The following is a 27,590-nucleotide window of genomic DNA, read 5'->3' as shown; positions in this document are numbered from 1 at the left end:
AGGGTAGTAGAACCGACATTAAATATTGCTAGTATCCTTATTCTTACGCTAATAGTACTCGTAACCGCACTTATAGCGCTAAACCCGATTTAGGTTTATTATAAGTTGCTATTACGAATTCCGGACGTCGGTTGACTTTATCTATAGAAGAGTAGGCTCCCTAGGTTTAGGAGTAGTGCGGCGAGGTGTTAGATTAAGAGCAGTAATATACTTTGCCTAGAAGCGAGCGAGGTCGTTACGAGACGCTTTCTATATAGTCTCTAGGGGGGGAGGCAGTATCTTGTTATTATCTCTATACTAATGTTCTTTAAGCTATACAACACTATAGTTATATAAACTACTACGAGCTTGGAACTCGAACCGATTCCAGAAGTCCGTAATACTAAACTTCTTAGTAATTAGCTATATAATAAATGCGTAGCGACGGTAGAAATAGAAGGCAGCGATTATAGGATACTCGCGGACATTATCTCGGCCGGTCTTAATACGCGAGTGCTTATTGCTACTAGATAGAGGATTAGGCATATAACGCTATAAACTCTCCTAATAGTTGTCGGTAGTACTATAGGTAAGGAACAAGCGAGGGCAACCGATAGCCTTTACGTAATTCTCTAGCTTATTAGTCTTCCCGACCTAATATATACGAGTACTACGTAGACTGCTACCGTAGTGAACGATATTAGCAAGGAGGCGGCGAGAATCTTTATTATTCGCTATAATAGCTGCCTTTAGGTCGTCTACGGTAATTTCCTTATACTTAGGATTCTACTGTATTACATAATCTGCCTTCTTACGAGACTGCTTTCTTATAAGAGTGTTAAGACCGACGTAACGAAAGCGCGGATAAGTAGTAAAGCGATACCGGCGCGGACCTATACTATCGTCCTACTTAATTATATGCTCTAGGTAGTTATCGTATACGACGCTACGGTAGCGAGGCTCTACGTAGTTACTAGAGCCCTAAGGATATAGGGTCGGGAATGCTCGAGACATTAGACGCTTAGTCTTATTAAACTCGTCTAGCGGTACTAGATCGAATAGTAGAAGGGTGAGCTAGGTTTAGGCAATAGGCTCTACATCCTTATCTCTAGTAGCGTCTATTTGTATACAGTCTATACGACGCTAACGCTAGTTACCTGCCTGCTACTAGAGCTATACGTTACGCTAGCGTCGCTAATTATCCTACTAGTTAAGGAGTTCTTAGATCTGCTCTCGCTGTCCTTATAGAATGTAGGCTTAAGGAAGAGCCGACTCTTCTAGGTAATCGGCGAAGTTGTCTTCTTCTTTATCTTCTTCTTAACTAGCATAACCTGGTTCTAAAGCTATTAGTAGTAGCGGCGGCAACTAATCTTCCTCGTATTCTTCGACGTATATATAGTCGAGTATAGAGATACTATCGACGTTATCCGGAAGCTAAGAGAGGCGCTCTTAGTTAATACTAATGCTAGTATAGTTAGGAGAATTGGCGATAAGATGCTAAAGCTAGACCTTTACTGCCTAGCGTCGAACTTTGAAGTCCTATACGAAGATTCGCTTTATAACCTTATCTCCTTAAGTAGGGCGAAGTACTACTGTCTCGATATGCTTAGGTACTAGGGGCAATTCCTTCTATACCTTGCCTATATCTCGAAGGAAGTTTACAACGTTGTTCTTATAACGCTACTAAGCCCCCTTAATTAGCCGCATTTCGATATAGACATAGATACGGGCAATAAGGATCTCTTCTATTATAGTTAGCTTAGGTAAGTCCTCGCTAGTAGTAGGATTGATTAGCTATAGTCTAGGGTCTATACAGTTACCGCGCGATATAAGATCCGGTAATAGGTAAGGCTTATTACGATCTCGTATAATACGGCAGCGACGATAGAGCCTAAAGGTAGGTAATTCCGGATTGGTATTAAGCTCTATATTAAACTAGCGCTCCTTACAACCTCGGCTAGGGTGTCTATTGCCTTCGTCGTAGAGATCCTTATTCTAATAGTAGTCTATATTCTTATTATTAAGCTACTCGAAGAACTCCTTTACTAACTAAAAGTCGCTATTATCGAGTACAGCTTAAGCGTTAAGGTAATTAGCCGTAGGATCTTCGTCGCTATTAGTATTCGTAGCAAAGGCGATATCCTCGTCTTTAAGAAAGTGTCGGACCCGGTCCTAATCTACCTAGCTCTACTATGCGCGTTCCTACTAGTTTAGACGACGACAAGGACGATTCGCCTATTACTAGTCTTGCGCATTCTTTATCAAGTTATAGCAACCCCGATAACAAGTCTCTAATTCTTCTTCTAGATAGTTAGGATTAGAGTTCGTAATAAAATCGAACCGCTAACTCTTATACTTGTTTGCAATATACTATTTGTACGTAGTAAGGTCGTCTAGGTTATAGCTATTAGCGTAGTACCGACAGCTATTACACTAGTAAGAGGGAAGACCGGGCATTCTATAAAGTCGAGTAATATACCGGGGAATTTCGTAGATGCTATAGAAGAAGAAGATGCGGTTGTCTAGCTAATCTCCGTCGTCGTTAGGATACCTAGTCGCTCTACTACTAGGTAGCGTATCGCTTCTAAAAGGATCGCTAGGAAAATCCGCTTCTATATATTCCTTCTGCGTACGCTCTACTATATCCGCGAGGATAGTAGCGATACTTAGAGTCTATAATACTTCCTTACTAGCTCGGCGTAATAGACGGTATAACCTTAAGATTTCCGCTTAAGTAACGCGCGCCTAAGCTATAGTAGGGTTATCGCTGCTATGCTACCTACGAGGACGGCGACCTCTAGCATCGGAAGAAGAAGACGGTAGACGCTATAACGTAGAAGACTGCGACGTAGAAGACTATAACGTCCGCGAAGGAGGTAGTATAGAAGATTAGTATAGCGTAGGCTAAGGCTTCTTTATAGGGTCTCCGGTACGAGGTCTATACTAAGTTGTTAGCTACGGAGGTATTAGCTGCGGAGGTATAGGCTATAGTAAAGAACTCGGTATAGGAGACGATCCTATAACGATAGGTATGTTCTACGCCTAAAGTGCTACAAAAGGGCGACTACTGCTACTACGCCTACTTCCTCGCTTTAACGGTATCTATTGTAACTCTACGACATTATCTATAACGCGCTTACGCTTCTTCTTCGCGGTATTAGCAGTACGATAGCTCTTATACTAGCGTAGGAGACGCTTGCCTTTCTAGAAGCAGCGAACCTTCTTACGCTTGCCGTATCGACTATTGTAGCGCTGCTAATCGATACCCTTAATACCGTCGCTATTATACTTACTATCGGACTCTTCCGCTACACGATCTGCTAGCGTATTCTTCTTTAGTAGACCGCTAGGTAGATCGCCGCTAGGTACGCCGGCAGCTGCTTGTCTATACTAGTAACTAAACTGCTAACTAAGCTGCGCTATATATAAATAGGTCGGCGTGTTCTATTAGATAATAGCATAAATCTCGGCTATTAGATTGATATAGCGACGGCTTTCGGCGGCATACAGAACAGGCTTAATAGCCTTTGTAGTATAGTACTTAAAATGCATTAGTAGTACGTATTCGTCTATCTCGTAGGCCTTCTTTTGTTTATCTTGCTACTCTATAGCATCGTCTATCTGCTGCTAAAGGTCGCGTATCGTAGGCAGAATCTCCTTCTTAAACAATCGCTCGAGTCGGCGGCTAGTAGTACGGTAGGTATAAGATTTGTAAACCTGTACTTAATCTCGGAAAGTGTAGGGCTTAGATATATACGCGCTACGGGTATTAAACAACGCACGCAAGGTATAGAACTCGAGGTCTAACGGCACCGCTATATTGTAATAAAGCGGATATGTCGCGAAGGAGGTCGTTCGGAAGAGGAAGTTATAGAAGGAAGTAGAAGTAGAAAGTAGAAAGCGTAAAGGAAGCGGGTGCCGCAAGACTCTGTTTAACCGCTAACTAGGAAAGGAATAGTAGATAGCGGCTTCGTATATATAATAGCACAAACGAGTAGCGAGCACGGACTATAGACTATTATTAACTTGCACTTTATATATATTATACTGTATATATACCTCTATACAAACCTGCCTTTATAAGCGCTAGCGGAATACTCCTTCCTTTGCTAACGTTGCGTTCCGGACAGGTTAAGCACTCGCTAAGGCTCGACTATACCTGCCCTCTACTATAGTACCCTCGTTCGTCCGACGTTAGCGTTCCGGACAAGTTAAGCACTCGCTAAGGCTCGGCATTAACTTGCCCTCTACTTTAGTACCCTTATTACTTTTCCTAACGTAATCGCTTAGGGTAGAAGGGATAGTCGCTACGCCTCCTAAACCCCCCGTACCTACCGCTTTAGTATCCGTATACGACGAGCAGGTCTTTAATCTAACGATAGCCTAGCAAAGGGTGTATTAAGCGCAGGTCCTTTATAGCTATGCTTCCTTTTACTTTAGCGTAGAGGTTAGCTAGGTCTTATCTGCTAAAAGCTGCGGTACTGTTCTCCTACTAGTAGTTTGCTTAGAGGTGCCTAAGGCATCCGTCGTTATCGTGTTGATCACTTTTACTAGCGTAGTTTTGCTAGAAATGCGCTTAATCGATTCAACTTAGCGTATTCGGAAGGGGCTAGTTTAGGTTGCTAGTTTAGATTGCTAGTTTAGGTTGCTAGTTTAGATTGCTAGTTTAGTATGCACTGTCGATACTAACTTAATATTAATATAGCTTCTAGATAGGGAATTAAACACTTAACTAGTATACTATTCAAACCTTACCTCTCTGCCTTCCCCTTCTAACTAAGCTATTACTATCTAAGCTATCCTAGGCAGCAGCAATAAGGGTATACAATAGCACTACAATTTGCGACCTTTAACTAATAATAATCGACTAAAACGAAGCGACGCCTAGCTACAACTAGGTAAGGAGTTACAGTAATCCTTTGCGCCGAGTTATTAAGTTACGTAGGGAACCTAAGGGATTTGGGCTATTTAATAGTCTTTTCTAAGGCAGCTAGCAGCCTAATAAACTAGTAGAGGTAACTGCCTATTGTCTAAACCTAAAGAAATCAGTTCTCCGGGACAGGTTTTCTATAGCGGCGTTTCTTCGGAAGCGTATAAGGTCGAAGTCTAGTAGGCATATTTACTTAGTTGATTCGTAACGTGTCTTAAAGGGTCAAAAGCTCGAGGTCTATATCGTATCCGTAAGAGTAACTCCGGGTATTGCCCGTCTACAGTTTTTTTGCTTCCGGTCTATCTTTTTTTTAGCCTTAAATTCTAGTAGAAGGGACTGCTTTTCACTAGCGCAATATAGGCCTTAAATGCGGCGTGTATTGTCCTTCTTTAATACGGTATATATTGTCCTTCTTTATTCGCCTTTTACTAGTATAGTACTAATCTTAGATAGGGCTTCGTAGTATGCGGGTGTCTTTACGCAGGCGTTTAGTCGGGTCGAGGCGTGTATTTATTATATATCGGCGCGTATATTACATATCGGCGCGTGTGTAGCATATCGGCGCGTATGTAGCATATCGGCGCGTATATAGCATGTCGGCGGTGCGTAAACTAGGTATATTGTTGCCATTGTCGTAAAGGTGTATACAAAGGCCTAAGGTTGGAGTTACGTAGGGGGGACATTTTAATTTCTACTAATTAGAAGCGAGCAGGGAATTTGTATAAGCGCATATTCAGATTGAAGCCCCGATATATACTATAATATAGGCACTATACACATACACACATAGGAGGCCTATCTAACTGTTATCCGCTACTTGCCTAATGTTCCTAGACCTCCGTTTCCGTGCCCTCGTCGCAAGCTCCTCGGACACTCTAACTGCGGCCTAGAAACATCCGGCTTCGCTCGGATTAGGGTCCTGTTTATTAGCAACCTAATACCTACCTCCTTAGCTAATCCGATAGCTAACCTTCTTAGTAGAGATAACGATAAACCTATGCCCCCTAATAGTATAGACCCTAATTAGCTCGCTCGTATACTAGAAGCTATTCGAGAGACCTATATTAATATATTTAAATACTACCTAGCATCGATATTGCCTATATTTAAAGAGACGGATTATAAGATTAATATTATAGAGGGTAAGGAGGTTCCTTTTAGTCCCCTCTACAACCTTAGCGAACGAGAGCTTACTATACTACGTAAGTACCTAGAGGAAAACCTAGCTAATAGCCGCATTCGGTATAGTAACAGCCCTGCTAGTATACCTATCCTGTTTGTACTAAAGAAGGATAGTAGCCTACGTTTATACGTTAATTAGTAATTACTATAGACTTAATGCTATTACTATTAAAGACCGCTATCTACTTCCGCTTATTAATAAGACCCTCGATCGCCTTTCTAGCGCCTACTTTTATACTATACTAGATATTAAGGATACCTACTACCGCATCCGTATTCGTAAGGGGGACGAATAGAAAACAGCCTTCTATACTCGTTATAGCTATTTCGAGTATTTAGTTATACTATTCGGCCTAGCTAATGCCCCTGCTATATTCTAGTCCTATATTAATCGGGCCCTATTAGGCCTATTAGACTACCTCTGTATAGTTTACCTAGACGATATTCTAGTCTATATACACTTACCTAATATTGCGGAATATTAGGCCGCCGTACGCAAGGTGCTCGACTGCCTACGGGCCTATAGCTTGTATTGTAAGCCTTCTAAATGCACCTTTGCTACTAAAGAGGTATCGTTCCTCGGCTTCCTCGTATTAACTAATAGTATTAAGGCTAATCCTAATCGGATTAAAACTATTACTAAATAGCCTGTTCCTATATTAATTAAGGAACTATAGTCGTTCCTCGGCTTCGCTAATTTCTATCGTCGCTTTATTAAGAGCTATTTACGGTATGTAATGCCCCTAACTAAGCTTACTAAAACTAAGGCCAACCCGTCTAGAGAGTTTAAATAGACAGAGCACAAGCCGCTTTTAACGGCTTAAAGAAGCGCTTTACTAAAGTCCCCTTGTTATACTATTTCGTACTAAGCAAATAGATCCGCATTAAGACTAACGCTTTACAGTTTGCTATATTAGCTATTATATTACAATAGGCTAATAATAATTACTAGTACCCGATTGCCTTCTTCTTAAGGAAGATAATTAATACTAAGCGTCGTTACGAGACCTACGAGTAAGAGCTCTTAGCAATCGTAGAAGCCTTTAAGCATTAGCGCTATTATCTCGATAGCGCTTAGCACCCTATTTAGGTCTATACCGACTATAACAACCTATATAGGATTACTAAGGTTATACGGGTTATAGGTCGATAGGCTAGATAGGCCGTCTACCTCGCCGGGTTTGATTTTAATATATTATATTAGCTAGGCGTAAGTAACCCTACTAATAGCCTATCGAGGCGACCTAATTACGATAGCGAGACCTAGTATATTAATTCTTTGTTTCTAACCCTGTAGTATAAGATTGCTATAGACCTTGCTATAAAGTAAGCGTAGGATAAGCGGACTTCTAGACTCCGCGGCGGTAACAAATACTATAGCGGAGTTGTCGTTCTTCTAGTATACATTAAAAAGGACGTAGATCGCTCGAGCTATAACGACTCGATTAAAGATATTGCTATCTATAGCGATAGCACTATAGAAGAGGTTGCAGTTAATCCGGCTACTAGTGCTATTAGATATATATAATACGTACCTCGTTCGATAGCGAGGGTGCTATTAAATAACCTTATAAATAGGGATAGTTAATCGTTTATAGATAAGCTATTACGTACTTAGTAGAGGGACGCCTTTACTATCGAACGTATTAATAAGCTTATAAGTAGGCGAACGACTCGATCTAGTAAGAGTAACTAGTCGATCGATAATAAGGGTTACTTAAAGTTTAAGGGCAGATACTATATCCCTACGGAACAATCGATTAGATAAGAGCTTTTAAAGAGGCACTATAATAGTAAGCTCGCTAGTTACTATAGCATAGAGAGGTCGCACGAGTTACTATCGCGTATATACTACTAGCTAAATAGTAAGCGGTATATAAAGGAGTATATACAGACTTGTATAGTATACTAGCGAGTTAAAGCACTAAAGCACTTACTATTCGGCGAGCTGTCTTTACTCCCTGTCCTAAAGAAACTATTTACTAAACTAATAATAGACTTTATTATAGGCCTTCCGCCTGCTAAGCGTAGGGGCAGTAAGGACATCTTCGATGCTATTCTTATTATAGTAGATCGATTTACTAAAGGGGCTCGTTATATCCCTACCCGGAAGGACTAGACTGCTATTAATATAGCTAAAGCCCTATAGAACAACATCTTCTATAGCTATTAGGGAACCCCTAAAGGGATAGTCTCTAATAGAGGCTCGATATTTATATCTTACTATTAGAGTGAGATATGCCTATAGCTAAGACTTAAGTATCGCCTATCTATAGCGTTCTATCTATAAATAGATAGCTAGACCGAGAGGCAGAATACAACGCTATAGTAGTACCTACGCAGCTACATTAATAAGAACCCTAACGACTAGGTTAACCTCCTATAACTAGCCGAATTCGTATACAATAACAGTGTCTACTTATCTACTAAGGTGTTACCTTATTTCGCTATAATAGGCTAAAACGCTACTATACTATAAGACCCCTTATCGCTCGAGGCCGAGCGTAAGGAAAGGGAAGCGTATTAAGTACTAACACCTAAGACACTAGCGGCTATTAAGAGGGTTTAAAAGATGCGAGAAATTTACGCTAAGATAGCTAACAAACTAGCAAAGGCCTAGGCCTATTAGAAGGCCTATTATAACAAATACTATACGCTAATAACCTTTAAACAAGGCGATATAGTTATACTTAGTACAAAGAACCTCCGTATCCGCAAACACCTATTACCTAACGGCAAAACGAGGCCTAAGCTTGTACTAAGATACATTAGTCTATTCCGTATCCGAGAGGCTAAGGGTATATAGGCTTACTAGTTGTAGCTTCCCCCTTATTATACTATCTATAACACCTTCTACGTATCCCTCCTAAAGCTATATTACCTACGCGAGGGGGATAAAGCCCCTACTAAATACGAAGACATACTAGCGGATAGTAAAGAGCTATAGTCTATAGAACGTATCCTATAGTACCGGACTAGGAAAGGCAAGAAGGAGTACCTATTAAGATAGTAAGGCTATTTACCTAAATAGGACTCGTAGGAGGCTAAAGACTCCTTCGAGGATATAGCCGAGTTGTTAGATAAGTATTAGACTAGCGTAAAGAACAAGAAGAAGGCTAAAAGCTCGTAATGTTACTAAGGCTTAGGAATAATACTACCCCCGGGGTGCTATTAGCTAACTAATTAGAGGCTAGCAAACTAGGACAATAAGACTATACTACTATAGTAAATGCGTACTAAGTATTAATAAGCGCGCTATAACGCGTTAACTAATTACCTACTCTTCTAAAAGATGTCTATCTCTCTACTACCGAGCCCTACGGGTCCCCCTCTTATTTATTTATTCTATAGAGCCTCGAGGCCTAAGCGATCGATAGGGGCGCGCGCGTACGAAGGACGGTAATAAAGGTAATAGTATCGCGCTACGATCTAGTAGTATACCGGCAGCCGACATAGCTATATTAGTAACGGTATTACGGAGTGTATCGCTAGTTAAAGCGTTACTAGTCGAAGGAAATTAAAAGCAAGGTAAAGTTAGCGCTAAGACGACTAGCGCCGCTATTATTAATATTACCTACTCGCTACTATTACTAACCTTACCTATACTACGAGCCTAAGGCACTATACTAACTAAGTTAAAAGATTAAACCTAGTAAGGGTTTAATTAAAACTTTAACTAAGTTAAAAGATTAAGCGACTAATAGACTAACTAAGGGCAAAAACTATAGAGCTAAGCTAGCCGGGGTCAATCTTACGGATAATAGGTTACTCCTCGATCTTTCCGACCCTTTAAGCGAGGCGAACCTTAACTATTATACTTATAATAGCCTTTACCTATAGAAACTAGACGGACTATGTTTTTTAAAAAGATATAATTAGTTAATACTTAAAGGCTGCTAAACCTAACTAATTAGGGCTAGTAAAACTACGACAGTAAATAATAGCCCTCGTAATAATAAGAACAACCCTCGGAGTAGACATTTCTAGGTCTTTTAAGAGTAGACGCAAAGAACTCGGTACGACATTACTTAGAGCAGAGGTAGGGCTACAATACCTCGTACGTCTATCTATTGTAGTAGGGAAGACGCGCTTGTATTATAATTAGTCGAAGGCCCTTAATTCTCGTAGATATATATTACTTTATTATATATAAGAATAGCGTAGTTAGAGTTGCACGTTATATTGTATTAGAGGTAAGGTTTAATATAGTTATATAATTAGGTAGTTAAGTATTTAATTTAGCGCGGGCTAAGTAGCTTATTAGAATTGCTAAGTTAGCTATAATAGAGGTCGTAGAATATAGATAGGCTACGAGGGCGCGGCCTTTAGAAGGGAAGCGTATATTAGGGCTAAAGAGGCTATACGTAATTAGCATATAACTAGGCTAAGTAAAGCTAGGGTCTTAGTGCCTTAGGCAGGGCTTGGCGCTTAGTAATAGGCTAACTTGCCTGCCTTCCTCCCTCTCCTTCTAGCTCCTTATCGAATACTACTTGTATCTACTACTACCCTATCTACCTACTAATATAACCCTTCTTATACTAGTAGTCTTCTTACGTTAATATACTATGCTCGTTCTACTACTTCTAGTCTTATTACGACCTATAGAAGTAGTAGGTCCCTTCTTACGAAGCGTCGTAACTTAGTTAAGTAGACTCGGTATTATAAAATAATAAAAGTCGTCGAGTTAATAAAAAACTTAAAAAAAGTACGTTATAAAGATATATAAAGGCGCGCGTAGAGCGAGGGTATTATAGAGATAGTTAATATAGAGCGCAAAGATATAGATATCGATACGAAGGTTATATATAGCGAGAGAGGTAGTATCGCGGTATCGCTAGGTAATAGAGTAAGCGTCGCGTAAGCCTATATTATAGTAACGTTAGAGTAAGAAAAGAAGGCAGATATAGCTAAAAAGGGCAAGTACGGCTAAAAAAGGCAAGTACGGTAAACTTTAAAATATAGCCGGCATTTATAGCCGATATAGTAATAGGCGAAAGCCTCCTTTTAATAAATAGTTAGCGTAATAATAAGTCTAATAGGATAATAGAGCCTTAGTTAGAATACTTAGGATAAGGACCTCTAAGTATTATCCTACTATATAGCGATATACTAAGAATTAATATATCTAGATAGGCGGAAAGCTATAGAAGCAGGCTTAGCTTAATTAGTACAACCTAACGTATATAAGTTATAGAGACTTAATTTTTAGTTCGATATATTCGGAAATAGTAGCGCTATAAACTCTGTATATTAGATATACTAGCTTCTATTAGTATAGCGAGATCGTATTTTGATAGTAAAATCTATAATAGAAATTAGTAGTTTAGCTTTTAGCCTTTAGGTAAAGGATTAAATAAAGTAGTATATAATTAGTTATTTGGAAGTTAGTAAATAAGCCCTAAATTTAGACTATATTACGTGTGCTAATCTATCTACTACTACTACCGCGGAACGTAATCCTTAGTATATAAAGGCCTAGACGGAGGTAGTAGGCGGTTATAGAGGTAGAAAAAAATAAAGAAAAAAGAAGGGGAAAAACGCACTAAGTAACACCTAATAACGCATGTATCGACAGCCTTAAACTTTTACTCTCAATCTTTAATAGTAGTGCCTCTCGATTGCGGCCTTTGCTAACCGCGTGCTGATTAAGAGCGTCGTCTCTCCGGCTCCGATCGCGCGAGTCATGTGTAATGGCTACGCCATTCTTCCACTTCTATCCTTGATGTAATCAGACTCCATCCTCGCAATTTCAAGGGATACATTTCTTCAACAACATCTGCAGCCGTGCGGCGTAGTCCTTTCTGTGCCGCTCTCCTGCGCTACATCGCTTCACGCGCGCCAAATTCGATCATACCATTGGCGATATCCTGGTGTGGACAGCTCATCTCGTCCTGGGCAAGATGGCACGCATGGCAGGCGCCGCGCTTGAGGGATCCGGAGAGGGCACAAGAGCAGGACAGACTGTCGAGCCACGGGCGAGCTTCTTGGTTTGCAATCCATCTTCAATGCACGGTGTGCCGTTACATTCATTTCCATGGGCGGCACAATGCTCTTCATATTATCACTCGGCTTCTATTCTTTCGCAATCTCTCCAAGCGTCACGTCTGCGTCCCCGTGTTCAGATCCGACACCCATAGCACTGCCAACTACTAATGTACATTTATCTAATGGCAAGTCAATGCGAGGCATCCCAGCTTCCATCGGAACACCCGAGCAGCACTTCTCCTTCATGATCCATGCGTAGGTGGTCCCTCACTATATGATGCGGGCCGCGCAGCTGATGGCCTTTCGAGATATCTCAACGACACCTGGGTAAGGTCGCAACACGCGCCAGACCTTGGGACTGCCAGCTGAACGCCAACAGGCCTACAACTCTAGCTCACCATTCTGTTTCGACAATTCGACGGAGGCACAATGTCTGATTCAGCGAGGAGGCTTCTATGATCCGAAATCCTCATCAACATTCGAAGCCAAACTTGGCGTGCACGAGGCTGGAGGAGATCCAAGCGATGTCGCACGAGCTATAGGCACTCACATCTGGTTTAGCGACTGGTTCACAGATCGTTTTGCTCTGGCAAATACCTCGCTCGAGCATTTCCCGATTGGAATGCCAGGCTTCGACTTTGGAGGACGTTTCGACACACAGAACAATATAGGCTTAGGACAGAATTCCACGATACTCAAGGCACTCAAGAATTCGGGACGCATCTCTTCCCGATCCTGGTCGTACTGGTATGGTATAGAAAGCGCAACGAGTTCAGCAGCAAAGGATGGCCAGATTGTGTTCGGAGGTTACGACGCAGCGAAAGTCACAGGCCAGAACTTCACACAGCCACTCGGCAAGCCATCTCCTGCCTGTCTGTCAGGCATGTCTGTGATTGTGACTGGCCTGGGCCTCGACTTTCCCAATGGCACCAAAGCTGACCTGCTGGCTGGTTCCTCGTTCTCAGCTTGCTTCCAACCAGACTTCCCAGAAGTTATGAACATACCGAGCGTATACTGGGACCGCTTGATTGAGTCCACCAACACAGTCCCGTACGACAATAGCTCGCTTGGTGTACATTGGTTTGCGCCGACTTGGAACCCGCAGGCTGTGTATGTGCCACTGTCAAAGACATAGAGACATCTTGCTGACGCCTCACAGCTACGCAGGCGACCTCACAATCAGTCTTAGCAATGGATTCAGCACCACCATACGCAATGATGCACTGGTTCTACCGGATCAATACGTTGATCCTTCGGGTGCTCTCGTGTCAAATTCTTCGGCATCCACAATTCTTATGGCCCCACTAGAGAACGTCAATTCCAACGACGTTCCCATTATCGGAAAAGAATTCTTCTCGTCTGCGTATATGATGGTAGACCTTGACGCCAGTACTTACACACTGTGGCAAGTCAACGATACCACCGAAACGCGACTCATATCCGTGGGTGGCAGTTGCTCAGAGCATATCGAAATTAACAGCAATGATACTGCGCCCCCCACAGCCACCGCCACTGGTGCAGCTTCCACTGGTACAAAGGTTGCAAAGTCTGGGAATGCATTCTCCGCCGGGGCACTAGTCGGCATTGTCGTGGGCAGTGCCGTTGGTGCCAGTGTCATCGCTGCCGTTGCTGTGCTCGTGGTCATGAGACGAAGGCGAAATAAGATAACAAGTGCTACTGAACTGACACCTGCGAGTGGACAAGTGTTCGATCAAAGTCGCTCTGGACCTCCATCATACCAGGATCATCGAGGACACGGTTATGGGCTAGCAGAAGTCCCTGCAGTAGATGCAGTTCCTTACGAGTTGACTGGCTTTCACAAACCGCAAGAACTGTCAAATAGGCGCACGATGAGATACGAGCTTGGTTCATAGACATTTGGTCAGGCAGACACTGATACATTTTCCGCCAGCATAGTCCCGCTTTTATATTCTTGCGTTCGAGGATGTCTTTATGAGCTTCAACCTTTCCATATGCCGACTACTCAGACAGTGCGAAGATATGGGTACACTTTTCAAGAAACATCAAAGAGGACGGCCTCCATATTTCAACACTCCACGACATTCTTCCTTCCCTAGACAGGCGTACCAACTACCCTAAAAGGATGCGCCTCAGTATTATACACCCAAGTATTCTTCAACCCCGTCCTACTATCCTGCACATGCATCTCACTCCTATCATCTTCCAGATGTGCCAGCCAGGTATACTCAAAAACTTCCGCGAAAAGGAAACTCTCCTGCTGGTCCAATTTCTTTCCCCCTCCAGGTAAATTCACGTCTTGGATAGCACTGAATCCCGTCTCGGTCTTGCAATGCGTCGTAATCGCTTCGAAGGCTTCCCAGATCCATTCCCTATATTTCGGATCCTTTGTTGCTCGGAAAGCATAATACCATGTCTCCAAGACTTCGGGCCGGAGTTTGAATTCGCCGCTTGTGATTCGCATGGAGTTTTCGGCGTTGCAATTTGCGGCCCAGTCTCCTGTGCAGTCGGTTGTCCAGCCGGTGAACTCTCCGCCGAGGCCGGTGAGGGTCGAGTGGTAGATCTCGCCAGCGGTGTTGGCGACTGAGAGGCCATAGTCGATGAGGGTTTGGTTGTTGGTTACCATGCCGCCGAGAATCATGTTGCCGCCGACGAACCATGAGAGTGAGTCCATGTAGTTGAACGTTTTGTCGCCTTCCCAGTAGGGAATTAGGGTCCATTCTGGATGGCCGTATGGGTGGGAGCCGATGTACCTGCAGCAGGTCAGCATGAAACAAAGCCAGAATCGGGACACATTGTGCTTTTATACCTAATGGTCGAGTCGGCGGCTGCTAGCCAGCGTTCGAGGTAGAATGGGAACTCCTCTGAATTGTAGACGTAGGCTTTGAGCAGATACTCGTAGAACGCTCAAGGACGTGTTAGCTATGGCCGATGCACCGTAGACGTGAGCAGAAGAGCTTACAGTCTGCCAAAGATCCCCAGCTGCCTTTTGTATTAATGAGATCACCATCGGCAACAGTTAGAAAAGATCCCAAAATCCCAGGCCAGATCTCGTACTCGCTCGGATGAGGGTTGAGAAGGTACGACTCAGCTCTACGAGCAAGTCGAGCATACTTTTGGTCTTTGGTGATGTCTGACAATCTGCTAAACTCCAAGATCAAAGTACCTGCTCCTGCAACTGTGTTCGAGGTGCCGTCGTCAGACTTGCATAGAGCTGGATCAACCCAGTTCCGCGGCACACCGGACGGAGTGTCGAAGGCGCAACTCAACGAATCCCCAAGCTTGATCATTTGAGAGTACAGGGACTTCATCAAGGCCTCATCCTTTGCCATTGCACGATATGGACCGTTCAACAGATCCCAGGCCGAGATCAATCCAGCGAAATGTCGGATAGTCACTTCGAACATCTGGATTCTGGCACCTCCTGCAACTTTGGTAAAGTCCAGCGTTGAGATGCATTTAAGAATGCGGTTCACTACATCGCCTTTTCCCAGCATGATTGCAGTCGAGATTGAATCAATAGTAGTCGCACCCCAGCCTCCGAAGCCGTTGTCACATGTGTTGCTTACGGGGTGAAATGTATCGCCTCCAAAGCAATGTGTAGAGTACCCATGCCAGGCATGTTGGAAGGCATCAGAGACTGCATCTCTCCTTTGCGAAAGAACAGTTCGATTTACGCCGTTGTTGTCTGGATGCTGCGGTCAGTATAGTTCCTGTCAGAGCTGATCACAGCCTCCTGCTTGAACAGGGCCATGTTAGACGTCTAATCGGAAAAACCCACCTTGTCCTCCAAGAAGTGAGGTATACCAAAACCAGAAGACCAAAAGCGTACAGCAGGCTACGACAATCCTTCTGGGCGAAGTTCGTAAGCCCATACCTGTGTACCAAAAGATCCAAGGTCAGAAGTATTGCAGAAGTCGTTTCATCATCATCTCAAGAGGTCTCGTCCAGGCAAGATACTACCCAGTAAGTTCGACAGACGCGCCCAAGCATATGTCAATGACTGCATGGCATTTGACGCCAGAAGCAGAAGCCTGTGCTGTGCTATTGTAGGTGTACATAGCGTCGCTTGAATGAGACGCGAAACGCCTTTCAATAAGGGTGCGGTGCAGACCTTGCCGGCGCTTAAAAAGAAGCTTCTTGCTCCGTTGGCAAAAATTGTGGCACGGAAAAACACAAGGCCCGTGCTTTTCCCGCTCTTCACGAGTCATTTGCGCTTCACATGCAACTTGGAACTTTCCCTCACTTGACTTGCAACTTCAAAAGCGGGCCTGCAACCAACACCTCGAACAACCATCTGCCGCGCAGCGTATTGAGCGTGTTCCACCCACCCGTCGAGACTCAACCGCGACCACACACGACCACCACATCATACCATCATCATGGGCTCCGTCGTCATTCCTCACTTGGTGACGGGCTGGCATGTCGACCAAGCCATCATGTCTGAAGAAGACCGCCTCGTGGTCATTCGCTTCGGTCGCGACTGGGACCCAGACTGCATGCGCCAAGACGAAGTGCTCTACAAGATCGCCGACCGCGTCAAGAACTTCGCCGTCATCTACGTCTGCGACCTCGACCAAGTGCCCGACTTCAAGCAGATGTACGAGCTTTACGACCCAGTCACACTCATGTTCTTCTTCCGCAACAAGCACATGATGTGCGATTTCGGTACCGGAAACAACAACAAGCTGAACTGGGTGTTGGAGGACAAGCAGGAGTTGATTGACATTATCGAGACCATCTACAAGGGCGCGAAGAAGGGACGTGGTTTGGTGGTCTCGCCAAAAGACTACTCTACCCGCTACCGATACTAGGCGCGATCGTTTCAAGGTCTGGGAGAGACTGATCCGAGACGCTACTACACGAGTCAGATGATGACTCTCATGGCCGGAGGTGTTTTGGGAGTATTATGGATGGTTCGTCACACAGGCAGAATTACCTATATTCAGACAGAAGCTGACGAGAATCAAAATAAAGCTTTCAAAACTGTGTTCATGTCCGGACACCGTGAAGCTCTAATCCACAGTCCCATGTTGCATATCGGATGCCGTCCAGCACGTGGCTGCGATCAAAGCACGCGTGTGCGACCCATTCGTCCAAATGGCGCCACCTCAGCGCAATGGCTTTAGCATCTCCACCGATGCGCTTCTGTGCCTTGCGATATAATAGCGTATAATCTAGGTTTATTACTTTATCGACTGGGAGGCGACCAAGAAGCGAGCCGCCGCAGCACCGGCCACCACTCCTCTTGAAATTCTGAATATCAAGACGGAATTATGAGCACAATAGGCGCGTGCTGCACTCTATCGCGATCTGCCCGGAGTCCGCTCTCAAGTAGAAAATCGGTTGGTTTCGGTTGATCTGCACGTGACCTGCAAAAATCCAGCTTCAATCGCGAGCTTGGGCGAGCTTAGTATTGCAAGCAACAGCAACAGGTGAGCCGACGAGCTCAAGCTGTCATGGTATGCGGAGGACATTTCGAGGCTCCGCTTTGGAGATGCAGGGTAGCACACCTGAGCACAAATCGAAAGCAAGCCACGATGTCTATATATATTTCATGCCATCTCCAAGGTTTCTCTTTCTCCCATACCGATAGCTCAGTACTGATACCGACAGCGCGAAATTTCACTGCAGACCACAGCAGTCTCTCCGTCTACAGGAGAAGCCTGAGCCGTTCGAAAATGCCTTTGAGGGAAGCTTCCACCATCAGTCAAGGGCTATCCAAAGGGAAGAGTTCTTCGTACAGAATTGTATAACCAAGATACTGGCGTCATGGAGAACGCACTTGTGAAGGAGATCAACTTGTACAGCCGCAGGCGGTCTGGTTACATGTACGAGCAAGGTTACCGCCGATTTCGACGCTGCAACGCGAATGCAGATGAAGTCAAGTTTAGGGTTGAAATCAAAAAACGGGCGAGATGGTTCAAAAGTTCCGGGACTCGTGGATGAAGCCAGGCGTACTGCAGCCGCTTGACATTGCTTACTGGCAGGACGTCGCCGCCAAGGCCGGATCTCCCTGGAGGGTACGACAAGCATCCTCAGGACGACCCAGGGAATCGTGCTCGATGGCTTAGGTCAAATGATTCCAAGGGTCGGAGATAACATTGTTAATGTCAGACCTGTGTCACGCGCGGGAAGTGTCGTGAGTTTTGCACTGGAGAGAATTGAGGAGTCAGTGTTCGGGTGGGCGAACTTTCCGCTGCCGCAGTTGATGGAGCTGCAGTTCTCTTGGGTGCTGCTGGCGATCTGTTGACCATTGATGTCTTCTAGGATGGGGAGGGCGAGCATGCTCCGAGGTTGGTTCCGAGGCCATCTCCGACTCCATCTCCCGGCCGTGGTGAAGATCCATCGAGGACGATCCATACTGCGAAGACGCCCTCTTCTACCACTCAATTCCCGACCACAAATCCTGAGAGCGCCACTGGGAGTCCTGACCCGAGAATGACAACGTCGAAGTCCACAATGACCTCGATCAATCTCAATAGCTCCACACCCTCAACATTCAGCATAATTCCAACTTCCTCAACTTCCTCAACACCCCTAATCGATCCAAGCTTTCCTCCACCGAGCAACACATCCGACCTAGTGAACATGCCACAAGACCTCCCAAGCGGGCTCCAAAATGATCCTTCCCACCCCAATACAAGTTGCTGCAGCGAATACGCTATATATGGTGAAGCCTTCCAAGTCCAAAGATTCCACTGGAATCCCCAGAATTTGAAACGTCGGATCGAGCATTGTGGAGCGGTGACGGGGTTTGAGTTTGGGCAAATCAAGGGAGCACAGAGTTGGTGGGCAACGGGAAATCTTCCTTTGCAAGCACTTCATAAAGATGATCAGAGATGTTTGCATCATGCTTTAATGAAGGCTGGTGGACCGGATGTTAAGTGTAAGGTTGATTGTGATGCTTTTGCGTCTTGGTTTCCTTCTAGGCCTTTCAAAAGGATTGGGGAGGGATCCGGAGACGTTGGGTGGTAGCGTGAAGGGGATTAACTTAAGTAGACATTTTCTTTTACATAAAAAGAACTAGACTTTTCTCTTTCCACAAACATCTCCAACCCAAATTTCTTATTATAACCCTCTCTCTCTCTCTCTCTACTTACTCCCCCCCTCAACAAGAAGCTCCGGCCTCACCCCAACAAACCAAACCCTCAACCCTAGCAACACCCCCATATTCACCACACCAGCCAGCATAACCCTCCCACGAAACCCACTCTCCTCTTCCCCCTGCAAATAAGCCCAAAACATCAAACCCCCTAAGAAAACTTTCGCAGCTCCCATAGTAATATACGTAGCTCTTCGAAACCCGATCTGTCTCTGGCTTTGAGGTAAGGGGATGGAGAGGATTAAAGGGACGGTAAAGGCTCCGAGGAGACCTCCGAACTAGCGGGTTAGGGTTAGGGTTGAGGGGGAGGTGGTCGAAGGCGAGGTAAGGAGGAAGGAGGTTGCGTAGGAGGGGTAGAGGAGGAGAGTAGGGAGGGAGGAGAGGTTGGAGAAGATTTCGAGGTAGAGGGCTAGTTTGAAGGGTGGGAGGGCGAAAATTGTTGTAGACATGGCGATAGAGGTTTTTGATGAGGTATCTGTTAGTTGTGGGATTTAATGTTTCTATGCAGGCTAGTGGGCTTGAGAATGGGAAATGGAGTGATTTGAATATATGCTTATAATGAGCAGAGCTACGTGTACTGCTCGCGTTATAAAGCCTAGGAGTGAAGCCTTCGGGGACATGTGTGCATATTGCAGGGTCACTAGAGACTGCATCTGGAAAGCGGACGGCTTGACCGGCATTTACGCTAGCTGACATTCCTTCAGGCTGATCATATACGCCATGTCGTTCAGCCCTACAACATGCATAGTGTCTTGGGAGGAGGATGGAGGGCGTTGTGGATGATGACACACGAGACGAGGTTCAAAGTCCGAAGGAAGGAAGAAAGTCATATACTAGGGCTGATTCTTTTGCTCCATTGGGTCAGTCCTGCACAACGACACAACTGCACTGTGACTGCATTTCGGCAACGATCGGACTTCTTCCTCGCTCAACGAGACACGCGAGACCAAGCAATCTTAGCCAACGGTGGCCTCGAGAGAATCCGTTTCGATGCAAAGACTACACCTGCACCATCCCAACGACCCCTCACCCTACAACCGGCTCAGCACCATTGCACTCCGCCTCAACACTTTCCAAACTAATATCCCGAGCCGCCACTCCAGCACCGAATTCTCTTACCGCTTTCGCTCCCAATTCCTCATATGCCATCCAGTCCTGCCCCTTCAATCCATTCACAGGATCCTTCGCAAAAGCAACCCAAGCATCTTGCATAGCACAACTCGTCTGATACTCCAAGTCCGTACTCGCGCCGCGATAGTCAGGATGTGTGCCGAAAATCAATGGCAATTCCGCAGAATGGTAAGCGCCCATCCAGGGTTTGGGAGAGATGTTTGTAAAGTTGCCAGAATAGCGATAGGCATAAGTCAGCCTGCCTGTTGTTTGACGGAGACGGATAGTTTCTGTAGCAGGGCAGAAGAAAACTCTGAGGTAAGCTTCGTTGGCGAGAGTCAAGTTGGGACCATTGGGGTTGTATGGTGCAAAAGGAACTCCGTCTTGGAGATTTGTGCCGATGATGGCTGGAATGTTTGCTTGTTGGCCTGAGAGAGCGCGGGAAGTGTAGTTGGCAAAGACTGATTTACCGTCTGAGATAGGTCCAAAAGATAGGCCGGGTGATGATCCGCTGTCAGAATAGTTTGCAACGAAGTTCTCGATCTTGCTGGCGTCCAGACTTCGCATGTAGGATAGCACGGCTGCAGAGTCGCTGCTCGAGCCCGAGTATCCAAGCTGTGTGGCTACAAATGTGAAGTTGATACCGGTGGAATCACCGCCAATCGGCAGTAGTGCGGTGCCAGATTCCATGATCAGGCCTTTCACGATAGGGTCTTTGGGGTAAGCATAATTGTAAAAGTCCACAGAACCCGCTCCTGCTGATTGTCCAAAGATGATCATCTGCTCTGGGTCGCCTCCAAATGCTGCGATGTTCTCCTTGATCCATTCCACAGCAGCTCGCTGATCAAGGAGGCCAAGGTTTTGGTCTTCGAGGCCTTGTGCGCCCGGGAAGCCGAAAATGTTAAGTCTGTAATTGAATGAGACCACAATGTGACCGGGACTTCTGTTCACCCATTGAGCCGGGATTTGATATGGCACGTCCTGGCCACCATTCGACCAGCCGCCTCCATACATGTAGATAAGCACAGGTAAGCCAACCCAGCTCTTCTGGTCATGAATCGTTGGGGTCCACACAGACGCAGTCAAGCAGTCTTCAGACGTAGATCCAGTCCGATTCAAGCCTTGCAGGTTGAACTCCAGCACCTCCCTAGTATACAACGAATCGCCCCTACTGGACAGGAATTGATTACAGCTTGGTGGCAACTCTGTGGCCTCGATCATGGCATCTGGCTGTGAAAGGGCTTCAGGCGCACTCCAACGTAATGATCCCGTCGGTGGTTTCGCGAACGGGATGCCCAAGAACTGACGCACGTTCGGAAGTCCCGCATCGATCTTCCCGTGAACATGTCCAGAAGTTGTCGCAACGTTCAGCTGGTCTTGGCCATGGCCCCGGTATCCTCCCTCACCTCCATGATGTCTCCAAGGCGGTCCAGCACTTGCAGAAGCCAGGAAGGCGGCTAAGGCCGTGAGAGCAAGCATGGCGGCGTGATGAGGATGAAAGTCAAAGTGGGCTACTTGCCTTGCCATGTAGTAAAGGACGACGTCGAGATAGCCGTTACGCTATAATACTACACTGCTGAAGCCTATACCGGATAGGTATGCCGACAAATGCCCATGACCAGCAGCACTTCTTGACGATGGATGCAACCCCTCTTTTGCGCACTGTGGGCGGTAACCATTCTCCCGTAAGACTCCACTTTGTGCGTCGGAGAGTGCCCGGTGCGGGCGCATTTGTTGTCTTCGTCTGGCGGATACGTGGGAGGCTGGCTGGCTGTCTGCCCGTCTGTCTGTATGTGCGTGTGTGCAGCGCGAAGGAGGTGAGCGAAGAAGGGAAGGGAAGGTTGGATGGAAGGTTTCAGGGTTTCGCTGACAAAGCACGCACGCTAGAATAGAACCGCTTTTGTGATCCTCAACTCATCTGTGCACAAGGACCTACATCCTGACGAAGACGGGCATCGTGTCAATCGGCGCATCAACCTCAACCTCCTTCCCTCCCTCAAACTTCTCCTTCCCATCCCAAGTCGTCCAGTCTGCACCCTTCGGAAAATACACCTTGACCTTCCTCTTCTTCGCCTCCAAAACCGGAACAACCAGATACTTCGACCCATACATATACTCCGTCTCAAGCTCCCACGCCCTCTGGTCCGCAGGAAATTCATAAAACAGCGTCCTAATAACCGGCGACCCCTTCTCATGCGCCTCCTTCATCAAAGACCTCGTATACTCTCTCAATTCCTCCCGGATCCCAATATACTTGACGCAAATCCCATAAACCTCATCACCATAGCTCCAAATCTCATTCGGAGCTCCGGGAGCAGTCGGTTGATCTTGAGGCTTAGGTTCACGATCTCCGTGCAAACGCATCACGGGACAGAAAGCACCCCATTGGAACCATCGAACGAAAAGTTCGCGGAATTCGGGATCGTTGGGATTCCCGCCGTGGAAACCGCCGATATCTGTCGTCCACCATGGGATCCCCGCCATTCCCATATTCAAACCTGCGCTGAGTTGATTCCGGAAAGATGCCCATGAAGACGCGATATCGCCCGACCACACCAGCGCACCATATTTCTGCGAGCCCGCCCATGCGCAGCGGAGGAGGTTCAAAATATTCGTTTGTCCGGCTGCCGTCTGCCCTTCGTAGAAACCTTGAGCATAGGATTTCGGGAACTGGTTTCCGATCTGTAGGACCGGACCGATATGATAACGGTAATTATCGAATTGGTAAATCGAAAATTCGGGTTCTGCTTCGTCGAGCCAGAAGACTTTGATGCCGATGTCAAAATAAGATTTCTTGACTTTGGACCAGACGAATTCTCTGGCTTCGGGGTTCGTGGCGTCGAAATGTGTGACATCGCCATCGCATTGCATTGCGACTCGTACGCCGCGATCGTGCCGGATGAGGAGCCCTTTTTCGAGCATTTCGTCCCAGTTCTCGCCTTTGCTGTCGACGGTGGGCCAGATGGAGACCATGAGTTCCACGCCCATTTCTTTGAGCTCGGCCATCATGGCTTTGGGATCGGGCCAGAATTCTGGATCAAACGACCATTCGCCCTGGTATTTCCAATGGAAGAAATCTATCACGATGAGATCTAAGGGGACTTTTCGCTTCTTGTATTCACGGGCGATGCCGAGGAGCTCGTCCTGGGATTTGTAGCGGAGCTTGCATTGCCAGAATCCGAGACCATATTCTGGCATAATGGGGACGTGACCTGTGACGGAAGCGTAGGCTTCTGTGGTTTCTTTGGGAGAATCTCCTGCTACGATCCAGTAATCTATCACTTTTGTCGAGTAGCTCTCGAATGAAATTACGTTCTTGCCCAGCACGGCTCGGCCTACAGCGGGATTGTTCCATAGGAAACCGTACCCCAAGCTGCTCACAGCAAAGGGAACGCTGGCTTGTGAGTTTCGCTGGGCAAGCTCGATATCTGTGCCTTTGAGGTTGAGATACGGTTGCTGATATTGACCCATGCCATAAATCTTCTCATCAGGATCCAGACTTTCGAGACGAAGCGTGGCGTGGAAGTCTCCTCCGGGTATACCTTTGAGCTCCCGAGCCTGGATGTCAAGCGCACTACATTTCGGATCCGTGAGGTCTAAGCGGTGCCGAGCGTATTCTTCTAGCAGCTTGTTGCCTTTTGAATTGGTCATGATGATCTTCCCTCGTCGGGAGACTGATGCTGTGATGTTGCCATTGGTGATGGTTGCAGAGCCATCTTTGTCGTTTGGTAATATGATCTTGACGGCAGAGCATGTGTCGACTACTGCCTCGCTGAGAGCCCAGTCATCCGTTGGAAACGCAGCAAGTTTTGTAGCTCGCACTCGAAAGGCATTTGTGCTCCATGGTTCGATCCAGAGGAGATGGTCGTCGTGACGGAAGATGAGCTTTTTGCCGTCCTGGGTCAACATTTTGAGTGATATACGTTCTTGCTTCTATGTATCTCAGTTATTTTCGTGTTTGATCATTGCAAGAGCACAAGTCTTGACCATTATAGCATCTATGAGCGGGCATTTGCAGACTAAGCATGCGGTGTAGTTCTAGCTGAGATCCCGGAGGGTGATTCGATGCCCTGCTAACTCTGGTTAAATCGCTCGGTAGATCTCGTACCGAGTACATTAACCAGAAACTACGCTTTGTGGAAAGCGCAGTATTGCTTGCGGGAGTCACAAGCAGCATCGTGAACGTGAAGTGTGCCCCGAAGCTCTTTGGCTGCTGAACTCGATTCCACTTCATCAAGGTGTCTTCCCCAGTTGCCTCCACTCGTCCTCCAGCATCGAGTAGATGTAATCTTCCCAGAAGCGGCCATCATGCCAGACTTAATCCCGCAGCCTAGCCTCAAGCACAAATCCTAGCTTCTCGTACAACTTGATCGCACTGGTGTTGAACTCGTAGACAGTCAAGCTGATCTTATGCAGACCAGCTCGTCGAAAGCCCCGATCCAGAAGCCAGCTGACAGCCTCTTTTCCAAAACCACGACCTTGATACTCGCGCTTGATGTTGATTCCGATTCTTGCATGCCGAATGTGCTTTCCATTGGGAGGTATGTTGGCGTCCTTCATGGTGACCAGACCGATGGGCACGTCTGCATCACGAACACATATCATTGCGGCAAGCATGCATTTTTCGAAGTGTTCGCGATGTTGAGGTGCACTCTTCTTGCCTTGCGGTACGGGAAGCCATGGAACGGTATTCTGGTATGCTTCTGGATCCTGGTGGAGAGACACGAGGAATGGGTCATCTGATTCCTCGATGGCGCGGTATATCAATCGCTCGGATGTGAACATGTGTGCCATCTGGATTAATGTCTATTGTCAAATTTTGTCGAGATGCTGGAAAGATCATGTTGTTGTTGAAAAGAATAGTAGGATGACTCATCTCTCTAGCAACTGCGAATGCCGCTGCACGCATGCCATTCTGATCAGTTTGAGCCCGACCTCCAATCACCTGATGGCTCTGTCACTTCTGAGCATGCATGGCTCCGATGCCTTCATGAGCATCTCGAAGCAGCTCGATGAAGATAGACAAGATACGGAGGACGCGGCACGGCGAAAATGATCTCACGCTCGGCGCCGAGAAATCCAAGCTCCCGGCACGGGATCCCGCGTCCAGTCCGAGACTTTAGTAAGCAATTGTGGCCAAACGGTCTTTCGAGATTCCATTTGTTTCCTGCACACACAATGTCTCCTGCAATGATATCGAGAGTGCATACACATGTTGCGATTGCTCGTCAGGAGGTCGTTGGGGAGTATACCAAGACAGAATCAGGCCGAGAAACTACGACCACGAGGGTTTACGACGACAAGAATGGCCGAACAGAACGACGACGCACTCCAGAAAATGTCGGCAGAAGAAATTCCAAAAGCATCGGAACCGACAGAAATCGCTCCAACAACAACAGAGAAGGAAGGAGAGAAGTTACCGAAACTGAGTCCTCAAGACTTCAGAGTCTACAACCGCATGGCCGAACATATGGACCTATTCCACGAAAATTTCCGGCAAACGTGGAATACCCTCTACCACGCCGCCTCAACCAATTCTCGCCCAAACGGAATGTCAATCCGGCAATTTTTGGCTTTGGCTGAACAATTCTCTCACCACCTCACTGTCCATCACACGATTGAAGAACAACATATCTTTCCTGTATTAGCGAGAAAAATGGATGTGTTCAAGAATAAAGAGCATCTTTTGGAGCAGCATAAGGGGATACATCAGGGTTTGGAGGGGTTTGAGGAATATATCGCGAAGTGTAGGAGCGGGGAGAAGGAGTTGAGGTTGCAGGAGTTGAAGGAGTTGATGGATGGGTTTGGGGATGTGCTCTGGACGCATTTGGATGATGAGGTTAGGACTTTGGGGGCGGAGAATGTGAGGAGGTATTGGACGTTGGAGGAAATGAGGAGGTTGCCTATGTGATGAGGAGGACGCTGATATGAAAGATGAGGAGATAAATATATGGTTGAGATTCTGCTTGATTTGTCTTGTGAGATACCCATTTATACATGAGTGATGCGATGAAGAACGAGGTCATGCCTTTTTCCTTGAGGCCGCGAACTTTTCGTGCCATTTCCGTTTGGCACCCAAGGACTTGGAGTCTGTTGTTGCGATGGTTGCTGGTGCAGTGTCGATGTATTTGATCATGCTGCCACCATCTTGCAAAGCATAGGAACCCTGAAGTGCAGTGAATTCACATTTGTCCCGCCAGGCTTCCGGTAAGACATCGCGCCATGCTCTGAGAAATCCTGTAGCTTCAATCGCTCTGCCTTCGGATTTGGCCTGAAGGAGATTTATGCCTGCAAAGCGGACGGCTTTGCTCTCGTCAAGCGCGAAGTGTCCGCCTGGAGTCAGACTTGAACCGCCTTTGAGGACGCTTGAGACCAGCTCCGAGGGCCAGTCTTGACAAATGTCCATCGCGAAGGCTGGGATGTCGTCGTCAGGAAAGGGATCGGTCAAGCTGATGCCGTCTGCTGTAGCGGCCGTAAGTGCGAGTTGCCATATCTCAGACTTCACCTTCGCGCTGGGCACATAACAACCTCGAGGGTGCGGAGATTCAAAGCATGCCAATTCTGACCAGCCCTCCTCGCATTCAGCTTGGCTGAGCGGGATGTGAGCGAACAGTTCGGCTTTAGTGACCGGAACAGCCGATGCATAGTTGCCATTAGACGAGAACACCGGAAGGGCAGTCTTGATAAATGGCACAGCAGACTGCTTCGTGGTGGATAGCAGCTCGATAGTGGTATCGCATTTCGCTACGGCCTCGACTCCGATCGTGGGTGGGCCACCTCCTGGATCTTGTTTCTCGGTTGTCTGGGTCAAGTAGACACTATTGGATGTGCTGACTTGTCGAACATTGTAGGTCCTGTCTGGAGTGCAGAGGACGACGTTCGCATCTTTCGCATTCCCTGCCAAGTCTTCTTTCGACTTCAGCTGCAATCTGTTGAAGGGCTCAGCGATTGCGACAAATGGAAAGCGGGCTATTTATCTATACCTTGGTGGGCATTCTCCAGTGAGTAGTGCGAGGAGCTCTGGAGGCAGCTCGAGGAGACGTACATGTTGCAGGTCAGATTCCGGCAAGACGCTTATTGGCACGCCAGCTTCTCGGTCTTGCGTCGACATTTTCTTGAAGGTGAAAAGTGAAAAGTCTTGGACATGTAAGTTAGTTTGGAGAGGAGGAGGAGAAGTGAATAATAGCCCGGTTCTGAGTGATTACGCGCCTGCTTCGCGACTTTGGGTTTGACGCTAGACAGGGAAGCTGGACAGGGAAGCTGCATCCTGTGCCACAACAGACGCCGTGTCTGCTCATCAATCCATTGTTTACCTTCCTT

General features: G+C 46.4%; 9 protein-coding genes across 9 annotated transcripts; 4 read left to right on the top strand and 5 right to left on the bottom strand.

The window, feature by feature from the left end:
- The first annotated feature begins 11,876 nt into the window (after window positions 1-11,876).
- On the top strand, window positions 11,877-14,438 carry MYCFIDRAFT_157184 (uncharacterized protein). The gene is made up of 4 exons (XM_007932587.1): window positions 11,877-12,331; window positions 12,385-12,403; window positions 12,456-13,186; window positions 13,236-14,438. Exons 1-4 carry the CDS (start codon window positions 12,126-12,128, stop codon window positions 13,948-13,950), a joined length of 1,671 nt encoding a protein of 556 aa, XP_007930778.1. The 5' UTR covers window positions 11,877-12,125; the 3' UTR covers window positions 13,951-14,438.
- MYCFIDRAFT_205017 (glycoside hydrolase family 47 protein) lies at window positions 13,284-15,809 on the bottom strand (the record flags this gene model as incomplete). The annotated part of the gene is made up of 4 exons (XM_007932586.1): window positions 13,284-14,808; window positions 14,865-14,961; window positions 15,018-15,706; window positions 15,796-15,809. 4 exons carry the CDS (start codon window positions 15,807-15,809, stop codon window positions 14,151-14,153), a joined length of 1,458 nt encoding a protein of 485 aa, XP_007930777.1. The 3' UTR covers window positions 13,284-14,150.
- Window positions 15,810-16,437: 628 nt separating this feature from the next.
- MYCFIDRAFT_36745 (uncharacterized protein) lies at window positions 16,438-16,869 on the top strand (the record flags this gene model as incomplete). Its single annotated transcript, XM_007932304.1, has 1 exon — window positions 16,438-16,869. One exon carries the CDS (start codon window positions 16,438-16,440, stop codon window positions 16,867-16,869), a length of 432 nt encoding a protein of 143 aa, XP_007930495.1.
- Window positions 16,870-17,331: 462 nt separating this feature from the next.
- MYCFIDRAFT_178532 (uncharacterized protein) lies at window positions 17,332-18,885 on the top strand (the record flags this gene model as incomplete). Its single annotated transcript, XM_007932585.1, has 10 exons — window positions 17,332-17,348; window positions 17,379-17,410; window positions 17,442-17,468; window positions 17,496-17,517; window positions 17,559-17,764; window positions 17,802-17,938; window positions 17,974-18,113; window positions 18,146-18,287; window positions 18,326-18,846; window positions 18,876-18,885. 10 exons carry the CDS (start codon window positions 17,332-17,334, stop codon window positions 18,883-18,885), a joined length of 1,254 nt encoding a protein of 417 aa, XP_007930776.1.
- Window positions 18,886-20,327: 1,442 nt separating this feature from the next.
- On the bottom strand, window positions 20,328-22,052 carry MYCFIDRAFT_167763 (uncharacterized protein; the record flags this gene model as incomplete). The annotated part of the gene is made up of 1 exon (XM_007932584.1): window positions 20,328-22,052. A coding segment is annotated over exon 1 (1,470 nt), but the record flags the coding sequence as incomplete, so codon positions are not given.
- Window positions 22,053-22,202: 150 nt separating this feature from the next.
- On the bottom strand, window positions 22,203-24,179 carry MYCFIDRAFT_64341 (glycoside hydrolase family 31 protein; the record flags this gene model as incomplete). Its single annotated transcript, XM_007932440.1, has 1 exon — window positions 22,203-24,179. The coding sequence occupies one exon, from the start codon at window positions 24,177-24,179 to the stop codon at window positions 22,203-22,205; it is 1,977 nt and encodes a 658-aa protein (XP_007930631.1).
- Window positions 24,180-24,587: 408 nt separating this feature from the next.
- MYCFIDRAFT_36898 (uncharacterized protein) lies at window positions 24,588-25,055 on the bottom strand (the record flags this gene model as incomplete). The annotated part of the gene is made up of 1 exon (XM_007932316.1): window positions 24,588-25,055. The coding sequence occupies one exon, from the start codon at window positions 25,053-25,055 to the stop codon at window positions 24,588-24,590; it is 468 nt and encodes a 155-aa protein (XP_007930507.1).
- Window positions 25,056-25,497: 442 nt separating this feature from the next.
- Window positions 25,498-26,946, top strand: MYCFIDRAFT_212372 (uncharacterized protein). The gene has a single exon (XM_007932583.1). The coding sequence runs from the start codon at window positions 25,576-25,578 to the stop codon at window positions 26,179-26,181; it is 606 nt and encodes a 201-aa protein (XP_007930774.1). The 5' UTR covers window positions 25,498-25,575; the 3' UTR covers window positions 26,182-26,946.
- MYCFIDRAFT_205014 (uncharacterized protein) lies at window positions 25,498-27,381 on the bottom strand (the record flags this gene model as incomplete). The annotated part of the gene is made up of 2 exons (XM_007932582.1): window positions 25,498-27,199; window positions 27,254-27,381. The coding sequence occupies 2 exons, from the start codon at window positions 27,379-27,381 to the stop codon at window positions 26,293-26,295; spliced, it is 1,035 nt and encodes a 344-aa protein (XP_007930773.1). The 3' UTR covers window positions 25,498-26,292.
- Between the last annotated feature and the right edge of the window lie 209 nt (window positions 27,382-27,590).

The sequence above is a fragment of the Pseudocercospora fijiensis genome (genome assembly GCF_000340215.1).
Source record: "Pseudocercospora fijiensis CIRAD86 unplaced genomic scaffold MYCFIscaffold_9, whole genome shotgun sequence".
Lineage (NCBI taxonomy): Eukaryota > Fungi > Ascomycota > Dothideomycetes > Mycosphaerellales > Mycosphaerellaceae > Pseudocercospora > Pseudocercospora fijiensis.
Note: the sequence above shows the minus strand (reverse complement) of the source record. Positions and strands in the feature narration are given on the sequence as shown.